The sequence below is a fragment of the Oncorhynchus mykiss genome, chromosome 6, assembly GCF_013265735.2.
Source record: "Oncorhynchus mykiss isolate Arlee chromosome 6, USDA_OmykA_1.1, whole genome shotgun sequence".
Classification (NCBI taxonomy): Eukaryota; Metazoa; Chordata; class Actinopteri; order Salmoniformes; family Salmonidae; genus Oncorhynchus; species Oncorhynchus mykiss.
The window spans coordinates 39808097-39819856 of record NC_048570.1 but is presented as its reverse complement, the minus strand read 5'-3'; the positions used below and the strand labels follow the sequence as shown (position 1 = coordinate 39819856).

The window sequence follows — 11760 nt, the reverse complement described above, 5'->3', positions numbered from 1 at the left end:
TAACCACCAATTCTCCCAGTAATTCTTATGTGTTGTTATGAGGCAACAAGCAACCTGGTTTCAGAGAAAGACGTATAATACTACACATCATCCAAGATGTATAATAAGTTATGCAATCCAATTCGTATGCTATTGTTCGACCGAGTAAGACGTATGATACTATAAGTCCTATAATTCGTATGTTATTGTATGACTGCTATCCCATTCACTTTGTAACCTAACATTACGTATCATACTAAAAGTTGTGTCACAGATTTACATACTGAAAAATACAAATTACCCTGAGACCATGTCACATCAAACCCAGCAAGGGGAGCAAAACATCTTTAACACACACACACCCCTCCTCAGCCTGTCACCTCAGTGAAGGTGGAGCCACTGTAGAGAGCGGGAGAGAGAGTGAGTCCACTCCACACTCATCCATGGAGAGAGAAAGAGAGGAGAGAGCAGCGGAGGATTTCACACTCAAATGTATTTGACCTTCTTTGTGAAATCTGGAAATCTGTGGAGGGTATCTGGCAGCAATGAGCTGTTGAATGTTTGAGACTTGAGGGATGGACCTGGAGAAAGTGTTATAGCAGAACGGTCCTACATCAGTGGACCTTTCATTATTGGAGTAATCATCTGAGAAACTCTGGTTTGGAATTAAACTCAGCGGGACATAGGACGGCTCCTTGATTTGTCATTGGAATACACTGACAGTATATGCACTTGTAAAAAAATACGGTGGGTGTTTTTGTTTTTATTTATCTACCTGGACCTCTGTATGGGAAGAAACGTGAAAGAGAGGACTCTCAGATTGGTCATTGGAATTCATTGACTTTCAGTACAGTAACTGCTCTAGCTACCAAAAAAAACAGGAGGAACAGAAGGACATCTCTTTTTGCGTAGAGAACTGGTAGAAAAGGTATCAGATAGCCCCATTTCCCAGGAGGGCTCCCCTCCCTGCCCTCCTAGCCTCCCCTGTCCCCAGCAGCATGTCCCAGGCTGTGAGGCTGATTCCAGTCCTCCCCAAACCACTCTACCATGAGCACATGGGCTGCTGGAGGGAGTAAGGCTGCCTCTGCCTGGTCCACCTCTGGGTCTTGGTTTAGGTCTGGCTCTGGGTCCAGATTTAGGTCTGGTTCTGGGTCTGGGCTAAGGTCTGGCTCCAGCTCCATCTCGGGGTTCTCCTTTTCCAGCCTGTCACTGTCTCTGCTGCTAGCACAGCTGCTCTCCCTTTCTGTCCCTTTGGTTGTCTGTCATCAACCTCTCTACAAAGGCAGGAACCAGCCCCACAGCCCCAACAGCACTCTTAGTGCCCCGGTGAACAGTTCCCTGGCTGGGTCCAGGATTGGAGGAACTGGGCAGACTGGGGATCCCTTAGGAAGGACAGGGGGTCCACTTGGGAGGCATGTACGCAGCTACAACCACCTGCAGGGAGATGTGCGGCGGAGAAAGCTCTTCTCCTTCCAGAAGTTCTTCCTGCGGATCGATGAGTATGGCAGAGTCAACGGGACCAAGAGCAAAGATGACCCACTCAGTAAGTAACCACAAGAGTATGTTTTTCAATTTGTAGGAAAGTGAAAGAGGGGGAAACACAGGTTCAACCATAGTGTATTAAAGATGAACCATTGTGTTGTTCAGGCTTTCTCAAACCTGGCACGGTCTTCACTACAGAATATCATACAAATTACAGGGAAAAAAAGGAAACAAATTCAAATGATTGACTTGAGTTGAATAACTTTAACGAATAACTTTTTTTTTTGCATTGGTCATTTCAAATACTGTATGTTGAATCAAAATGGCAAGATTTGTCTCCTGGCAGTTCACGGACGTTAAACCTTTTAGTTTGGTTCACATTCCTGATTAGAAGCTCCTTTTTTCCATCTCTAGCAAACATCCATGTGATATCTGGCCTCTCCAAACATTCAGCACAATGATGGTAGATCTCAGATGGCTAAAACAGGACAAGGGAGAAATAGATTACCAACCTGTTATCTGTCATTATTCACTGCCCAGGGTAAATAGCCCTGATAACAACTAGACAGGAGCAGGACTGGGGGAAGGAGAGGAAACGTCAATCACTACCATGCTCTGAGACTCTAACACACACAGCCAGTCTGCTACATAATGCTGATACCATCTGGTTTATGATCAATGCAGTATAATGTGATTGTGATCTGATACATTTACACAGGTGCCCGTAACATAAATGGGGATGTTTTTTGACTTACGCCAAATGTTTGGGCCTGAATATCCTATTGTAAACGGTGTGGCATGACCAGTAACGCGTCTAAACACTGTCTTCACTGCAGCTCTTTTGATTTAGTGTTCTCAGCGATCACTTGGAGAGAAAAAAAAAAACCTTTCTATCAACCCACTTCCCAATTAGCTACGTGTGTGAGCCTATCTGTGTGCTGGCACTCACATGCTCAAGTGGGTGTGTGTTCGGATGTAGAAACCAAGGAACCAGCCGCACATGTGCCCACTTAAACTACAACCTCCACCCACCCACCCACCCACCACACCTACCACCCCCGGTATATGGTACTCTAACGTTTCTCCTGGGAGTTCTTAACCACACATTCAATCAAAGACACTTATGGGAAACAGTAAGGGATGTAAAAATGCCACTAATGGTGTTTGTTTTGACAAGAATATGACAGAAATGTCTTTATAGACTCGACCCTTTTATATAAATGCATTTATAGACTTTAAACTGTCTTCATTTGACAGTGAGGCAAAAATGCAATGAATTTCAATGTGCCCCTTTGGGGTATTTGTGAAATAGTACAACAGCCAGGCTAGCAATGTCTTTACTAAGATGATTGGTGGGTTCAACTTGACGCTATAGTGCGTGTAAACCTATTGAACCTATCAATTATCTCTCACCATTACTCATCACAATTCTTTACATTTCTAGGCTACAATACTACTGTACTAGTAGTATATATTAGTAATATTCTGTCGTATATATTACTAAGCATTTGCAAAAGGTGACCAAGTTTATCTTTGGGATGGGTATGAATGCAGTGGTAGGGGGGTTGGGCGGACACTAATTCATGAATGACATGGTTAACGTCATTGTGGTCACATCAAAGCTACGAGTGTTCAGTATCAACGGTGGTGCCGTCACAAAGCCGTGTCCTGGGGGGGACTGGGGACAGTGTGTGTGGATTATATGGCCCACGATCAGGTTCACAGGGAAAGGGATACTACAGAAGAGCAGCTCTAGTTTCTGCTCTGGACCAGGGGCTAGACATGATCCCTGGGAGGATGTCCTAGACATGATCCCAGGGAGGATGTCCTTTGTGGGCCCTTGAAATGGCACTAGATCAGGTTTTTGGCACTGATTCTGTGGTAATGCCCAGCTCAACACTCCGGGTTGATAGAAAATAATAACATAGGATCGATATACTGTATGAATAAAACTAGAAAAGGCCATTTCCTAAACTAAATCTGTGTGCTTGTTCTTGCTAGGAGCAATCACATTAAATATGTTGAGTTAAAGGCCTGGTAATCTTTCCATAGATATGTTAAATTATGATTATGTTTATGCACTACAAAAGCATATCTGTAGACAATGTTACCAGTTTTGATTAAAAAAATTTAAAAAAACATCCCTCACTCTCTCACTAGTCATTCTCATTACTTCTCTTTAGAGATATGGTTTGCGTCAAGTTTGCTTGTGTGCAAGGCTGAGACCCGACCTTTGAACCCTGGTTACAACAGTGCAGCATTAGAAGGGAAACAACTGGTTTGGGGTTTGAAATATCAACCTTGCTAGCACAGATCTCTACAGATGTAGAGGTGGTGGTTTTGGGGGCTGCCCATGGTCCTGTGAGGACCCTGCTCTGTTTAAGAGCCTGTATCCAACCTCCCACAGATTTATAGGGATGCCAGTGCAAAACTGTCCCACATGGCACTCCATCATGCTGGGATTCTGCTGGGAGCTGACAGAGAGACAGACGGGGCTGGAATGGAAACCCCGGAAATATGGAGCTTTGCTAAAATAAGCACATGGGTATAAAGCGACACAAGCTAGCCGGCATGCAGAGTAACAAAAAATGTGCTTATCGATAACCTAATTTGCTATACATTGTTACATTTCGCCAAATTTGAACAACCTAAAGCATTTCTAATGAATTGTACATTGCTACTGAGAACAGCAATGGTGGACTCTAGCAGTGCTAACTGAGGCACTAACAGATGTGTGGCGGCAGACGGATTAGTCTAATTACACCCAAACTGGGATTGTGTGAGTTTGAGCCCAGCCTGTCAAGAGCGCAGGAGGCAAATATAGGAGGCCACCAAACGTGTCTGTGTGTCTCTCTCTCTCTCTCTCTGCCAGGGGCCATGTGTGCTGAGGCGCCAGCGGACTTGGCCTGACATGGTCCCCACTTGCTCTCTCGCTGTGTGTGTGTGTGTGTGTGTGTGTGTGTGTGTGTGTGTGTGTGTGTGTGTGTGTGTGTGTGTGTGTGTGTGTGTGTGTGTGTGTGTGTGTGTGTGTGTGTGTGTGTGCCCCCCACAGAAGGGAAACCACAGCCAGTACTCTCAGGGACACTGAGATAGAGATGTAAAGTTGTTTATGGACGTGGATAGAGGAAGGATATGAGCAAACGAATTACATTCATTGTGGTCCTCATCTGCTTAACAGCTGATTTATGTTTCCATCAATCCCATATTTCAACATGACAGTACAGTTCGAATATTCCAGATCTCTGTGTATATTTTTCCTCATTCTTAAATCAAGCAGTCTACCGTATCTGTACTGTAAGCTCTGTCAAATTTTTCTGAGACAACACATATTTTTCAAAGAGTAAACTTCCAGTTACCAAGAATAACAATGCAAACTGCAAAACACATCTGAACTTGGCAACCCACTGTGGAAAATCCACCTTTAATTCACTTTGGCATTGTCTGCACCACTTCGACCCTAACGCACCATTTGCTGTAGTAACTACAAACAGAGCGTATCAAATGAGCAACACATTAGGAAAAAGAATCCAGTATGCAACAGATATTTCCTTAAATAAACAGATGCAAATGTGTGGTTGACCCAGGGCTATGTTTTTATGCGTGGTGTATCAGAATCACCACAACACAACACACAGGTGTCACATTTGGTGCTGGGTGTTGTGATGTGTAGTATGTTAAATTAAGAACACATTTGACCTCGTGGCTTTGTTTTGTGGCATTGTGGATATCATTCCTAAGTGAGCAAGTAGACATTAATCATCACGAACTGAGTGGATACAGGTGGGAACTACTATAGACTCGAGTGTGTGTGTATGTGCATGTGTGTGTTCACGCATACAGATGTGGGTCTTAATTTGAACCCATTTGCTACAGCAGGAAAGTGATCCTGCAGCAACAGGAAATGAGAATTATTATGTTGATTATAATTAATGGACATTTTTTAAAGGGGTTGCTACATTTTTCGTTAGGGCAAATGACATTTTAAAGTGGAAATGACAAACTATGAAAGCCTTTTTAAACCTTGAATACACTACAAGTTTGCATTTCCTGCAGGGAAATTCTCAGCAACAAAAGAGTGATCCAATTAAGATCCTACATCTGAATGGGTGTGTGTACACAATGTGTACAATGTATACTCTATGTTTGTGTGGGGGGAGAGACTCTTTGTGTGTGTGTGTGTGTGTGTGCTCAAACTTTATAAGAGCCGTCTCGCCCCAGCCTCCGGCGTGTGTCTTTGATCAGTGGTCATTAAGTTATTTCTAATCCTCATCTCCCTGTCTCTCTGTCATGGCCTCTGTTCTCCTCTGTTCTTTCTTCTTTCATCCCTAGCATGTTTACAGAGGGGCCAGAGACAGCCTTAGATAGTCTTACATCCTCACACGATACCGGACACCTGATCCCTTACAGAAGCAACTCTCAGATCTTCAATGGCCGTTGTGTCATAGTCCCCACCACCACTTCACCTAACGGTAGAGCTGGGCGATATGGACAAAAGTCCATATCACTGTAAATGTACTGAATTATCATGGTAACGATACATTTAACGATAAGTTTATAACATTAAAGTGCACCACATTTAAAAAAAAAATATATAACCCTAAAAACGACTACTACTTTGAATGTTGTCGCTGTCAATAGTCCCATTAACAATCACACATATTAGCAAACTTATATAATTTCAAACTTGTCAGCCAACCCGCCCTATAGACGGGCTAGCTGACAATGTCACAAAAATGACCACCTTTACTCCACACACAGAGAAGCGTACAAAGCTCTCCCTCGCCCTCCATTTGGCAAATCTGACCATAAATCTATCCTGATTCCTGCTTACAAGAAAAAAATAAAAGCAGGAAGCACCAGTGACTCGGTCAAATAAAAAGAGGTCAGTTGAAGCAGATGCTAAGCTACAGGATTGTTTTGCTAGCACAGACTAGAATATGTTCCGGGATTCTTCCTATGGTATTGAGGTGTACACCACATCAGTCATTGGCTTCATCAATAAGTTTATAGATGACGTCGTCCCCACAGTAACTGTACGTACATACCACAACCAGAAGCCATGGATTACAGGCAACATCCTCACTGAGCCAAAGGCTAGAGCTGCCGCTTTCAAGGAGTGGGATTCTAACCCGGAAGCTTAAAAGAAATCCCGCTATGCCCTCCGACGAACCATCAATCAGGCAAAGTGTCAATACAGGACTAAGATAAAAAATCATACTACACCGGCTCTGACGCTTGTCGGATGTGGCAGGGCTTGCAATCCATTACAGACTACATAGGGAAGCACAGCCGAGAGCTGCCCAGTGACACGAGCCTACCAGGCGTGTGTGTGTGTGTGTGTGTGTGTGTGTGCGTGCGTGCGTGCGTCTGTGTGTGTTGCAAGATAGGATAACAACACCACACAGGAAATGGGAAGAAGAAGTCAAGGAGTGAGGCATGAAATCAAACGTGCCATGGGAAACAGAGAGGGGTCATTAACACACACCAGCATCAGATTAGATAAATGTGTGTGTGTATGTGTGTGTGTGTGTATGTGGAGGATAAGTGGGCTCTCTGGTCAAAGGACACATTAGGAAGCTGTATCTCTCTGACCTCTGATACCATGAGCACAATTAATTAGCTCAGCTGTCTACAACAACAGCATGCTATGGTTACTAGGGTATAATTCAACCTTTTCGAATGGCTTTTAGGTAACCAGAATATTTGCACTGTGAATTGGTGGCCTACATACCACATAAATCTAATCTGCAACTGTTATAATCCTCATGCCAAATGTAATGTTTGTACCATGTTTTGTGCTGCTACCATGTTGTTTTGCTACCATGTTGTTGTTATGTTGTGTTGCTACGATGCTGGGTTGTCATGTGTTGCTGCCTTGCTATGTTGTTGTCTTAGGTCTCTCTTTATGTACTGTTGTGTTGTCTCTCCTGTCGTGATGTGTATTTTATCCTATATTTATATTTTATGTATTAATTCCAGCCCCTGTCCCTGCAGGAGGCCTTTTGGTAGGCTGTCATTGTCAATACGAATTTGTTCTTAACTGACTTGCCTAGTTAAATAAAGGTTTAAAAAATTACAAAAATTACAATGAGTTAAGGTGAAGTCGGTTGTTTTTGAGTAGAGGGGATGTAGATGAAGCAAGCTTATTTGGATGAAATCAAGGATGGATGATGGATGAATGGATGAAAACTTTACCCTACAGTTGAAGAGATTCTTTAGGATTTTCTCTGGCTATTAACTAGAGTATTTTATGTATCTACTGAGCACCATAAGTAGCATAACAGTTCAAATAGGGGGTGCTGATACCTGTCCTGTTATCTGTCCTGTTGATATCTGCCCCTTTTCACACATGAACAACCTGTACAAGTGTGTGGTGTGAAATTGAAATGTGTTTTTTGAATATCCCACTTCCCCTGCCATTATTGATGCGACCCTGGAGCAATTAGGCTTAAAGCTGCAATATGTAACTTTTTGGGAGACCAAAAAAAATGTGCATAGAAATATGATTTACAGCTCTGTCATTCTCATTGAAAGACAGACATGGTAGATCTGTTCTATTTGCTTTATTCTTGCTTGTTTTGTCACATAAACAGAAATTAGGCAAACTATAGGATTTTTTGCCACTGGGAAATGGATTTCTACATAGTGCATCGTTAGGTGCCTTGCTCAAAGGCAGATCGACAGATTTTTCACCTAGTTGGCTCTAGGATTTGAACTAGCAACTTTTTGGTTACTGGTCCAATGCTCCAACTGCTAGGCTACCTGGCACCTAGTTGGCTATGAACCCACACAATTTCACCTAGAGGCTTTCTCAAACCCATCCAGACAATGTATTGTCTTAAGAAAGGCTCTAGCCGGAACATTTAATGTGTCAATTATTGATGGGCGTGGCTTGGGTAACAATGGATGTATTCCTGTCACCTCACTTGACAGTCTGTGCTGCTGTCCATGGACCATATAGATCTGTCCATGGACCATATAGATCTGTCCATGGACCATATAGATCTGTCCATTTCCCTTTATCTGACACAGCTGGTGGCTGGGCCTTTGTCTTCCTCAATCAGGAGGGGCAGGCTGACTGTTTTACAAAGGCTGACTGTTTTACAAACTCTTATCTGCAGTGTATATGACTACAGCGGATCCGGAACACTAGCTTCTATTTCCTCTGCCTCTGATGTCCCTTAAATCCTCCCCTACAAGTGGTCATGGTGATTATAAATGGCTTATAAAAATGTGTTTTTTTGTTGTGTGTTTATTCTCAGGTATTCTGGAGATCACATCAGTGGATGTGGGCGTGGTGGCTATCAAAGGACTGGGCAGTAACTACTACCTGGCTATCAGCACCAAGGGAGAGCTGTATGGAGCGGTCAGTAGCCGTGTCAGAGTTCATTCAACAAGCCTCAAAGAGATTCCCTTAGATTCTTCCGTCTTTATCACAAGATTGTTTAACTACGTAGCTGCTTTCACGTTCAACCAATGGTGCAGTGGAAACTGTGAAAAGTGCTAAGAGTACACAAGCATTTAAAGACGAAATTGGAAGTCAGCAAGTCGTGACTATAGTTCTAAAGGGACACAGACATTAGATTACATCACATTTATCACTGATTTGAATAACTAACCATTTCTATTGAATGTACCCCTCTGGTACATCTTGACTAAGTTGAATTGGTTTCCGCTGGGCAAAATCAATGTTGTTTTCAACTGAATTTTTCAACGTATTGTGACGTGGAAACTATGTGGAAAATATATTGGATTTGAAAAAAAAAGCCATCAACTGTTGTTTTTGAGATGAAATTTCAACTACAGGATTATGCCATCATAGTGATTCATTTTCAACATTGACCAAGATTGTATAACATGTGTTGAATTTGTACCTTTGAAACAATGTCAGATCTTCAACTCAATATCCACTATAAGAAAGAAAGAAAATGCTGGTCAGCACCTCCTACTGGGTAGTTGATATATATACAAGCTACCCTTTAGTCTCCCATCCAGGGTTTTAACCAAGCCTGGCTTTGATATTTATCACCAATGCGCTTTTGCGAGAATGTTTGTTGAGAAATCTCCACTTAATAGATTCACTGTTGCTATCATAGTCATTCCCAATGGGTAGGTTTAAGAGAGCAAATGAGATGTAACCATATATTTTCAATCATGTATCATCAATGATGCTATTTAGGCCTATGTAGCATTTTGGGAAGTCATCAATAGCTATTGTTTAAATTCAACCCAGGGTTCAACTGAAACTAGACAATGCCTATAGGTCTAGGCCTAGGATTTTAAGCTTCGGTTGATTTCAAAAGTAATCTACAAGTTAGTAAAACAAATATGTTGGATTCACATCTCCATCCAAACAAAACATTGAAGTTAAAGAATATAACTGTATTTAAAGTGCATTTAAAAGTTCGATTTTATTTGATTGAATCCTATTAATTAGCTTAGATTTTTGGTTTTAATGGAGACATGAATCCATCATTTCAATTATTCATGTGTAGACAAACTGGAAGTAAGCCAGACACAGTGGCACAGAGAGAACTACCCAAGGACACATATCCTTCAAATGTTGCTATTTGGTTGCGTTGACAACCAAACACAATTCAAGTATCACTTTAGACATACAAAAGTAAATAGTGTATTAACTTGTTGACCAGTTAAACAAGTATATGTTGGATTCAGGTCTCAATCTCAACCAAAAATAAAAGTTAAAGAATAGGACTAAGCCAGTTGCTCCTTTAAACGTTGATATTTGGTTGCATGGTTAACCAAACACAATTCAATATTACTTTTGTAATAAAATAATGTAACCGTATTTATTCAACACATCCCATGCCACATTCTGAGGTTACTGTAACAATAAATGTCTTCTCATGTAATCATAGAAAGCTGCATGTTCAAGATAGCGCGCAAATGTCACAGGTCTGTGGAGACTTTCAAAATTGATATAATAATATGCGCAGAATCTCAAACTCCGTTGACCACTTGCACTATGTATTTAAGTAATCTCAATTGCAATCCAGGTCACATGGTTGCGCTATTAGATGAAGCACAATGTTGACACATTAAGTTGTTGTACAAATAAACGAAATATCTAACGTTGTATTCCCATTTAAACTTTGTTGTGTTTTTAAATGGTTGAACGCGCAGTAATGACAAATTTAGGTGACAACTAAAACAAAAATCGGACATTGATTTTCGATCGGAATTTCGTTGTGCTTTTAGATTGTTGAAAGCATAGCGACAACACATTGGGAATTAAACAAACTTTTGACTGTCTTTTTGAGTGGCTGAAAATAGGTTGTAATATAATTGATCAATCTACCAACCAAATATTACCCAATTCTCCACGTCGGAATTACGTTACGTACCCAGTGGGTTATCAGTTAGCTAATTAGAATGAATTAGGTTGAATAAATACCTGGAAATATTTGGATTTTGATTTAAACTCTTGTATGAACAGTACACCACTGGATTAACTATAGTGGGGGTATTTTTACATCCTTTGCCAGTGTATGCACTTCAAAAATGGAAATGGTCGAATCAGTATAAAATGGATTCAGTCAGTATCCAAATACACATATGTGAATGTAACCCAATAATGTCCCTTGTTCTTCCAGAAAGAGTTTGGCATTGACTGCACACTGAAGGAACGTATTGAAGAGAACGGCTATAACACCTACGCCTCAGCCGAGTGGAGGAACAAGAAGAGACAGATGTTTGTGGGCCTGAGTGTCCACGGGAGGCCACTGAGAGGGAAGAAAACACGGAGGAAGAATACGGCCACACACTTCCTCCCCATCATGGTGTGATGATGAGGAGGAGCTTTTTACTGGACTAGACCCTGTCGGAGAGCTAATTCAGCACTGAACAATCTTTCAACTAAGGATAAGAAAGGAATCTGGACAGAGAGCATCTGAACTAAAATACATATTTTGTCTAAGGAAGTTACTTAACTGCATGCTGCCTCCCACTGGGCACGGACGTCAATTCAACGTCTATTCCACGTTGGTTCAATGTGATTTCATTGAAATTACGTGGAGCAACGTTGATTCAACCAGCTGTGCCCAGTGGGGCTGCTTCTGACTTTGCTTGAGATGGTTTATTGGTTTGGGGGATGGACAGTGTTTTCTGTGGCACATGGTGAAATATAAACTCTATTCTGTGCCAAATCATTGGAAGGAGGTGGACTGAAGGAGGATGTGACATGGGGGGGGGGGGGGGGGGGGGGGGGTAGGAGGCTGTTTCACACACCAAGTGGATGAACTGAGGAAGCACTGGTTTTGTGTGTACAAAACACTTGTT

The 11760-nt window shown here is 41.9% G+C and overlaps 1 protein-coding gene across 1 annotated transcript; it reads left to right on the top strand.

Moving 5' to 3' along the window:
- The first annotated feature begins 429 nt into the window (after positions 1 to 429).
- Positions 430 to 11656, top strand: LOC110525027 (fibroblast growth factor 10-like). Its single transcript, XM_021604986.2, has 3 exons — positions 430 to 1522; positions 8724 to 8827; positions 11076 to 11656. Exons 1-3 carry the CDS (start codon positions 1027 to 1029, stop codon positions 11265 to 11267), a joined length of 792 nt encoding a protein of 263 aa, XP_021460661.1. The 5' UTR covers positions 430 to 1026; the 3' UTR covers positions 11268 to 11656.
- Positions 11657 to 11760: the final 104 nt, after the last annotated feature.

Coding starts and splice junctions, on each gene's coding strand:
- LOC110525027 (XM_021604986.2), top strand. CDS start 1,027: ATGAGCACATGGGCTGCTGGAGGGAGTAAGGCTGCCTCTGCCTGGTCC. Junction 1,523..8,723: donor GAGCAAAGATGACCCACTCA/GTAAGTAACCAC, acceptor GTTTATTCTCAG/GTATTCTGGAGATCACATCA. Junction 8,828..11,075: donor AGGGAGAGCTGTATGGAGCG/GTCAGTAGCCGT, acceptor TTGTTCTTCCAG/AAAGAGTTTGGCATTGACTG.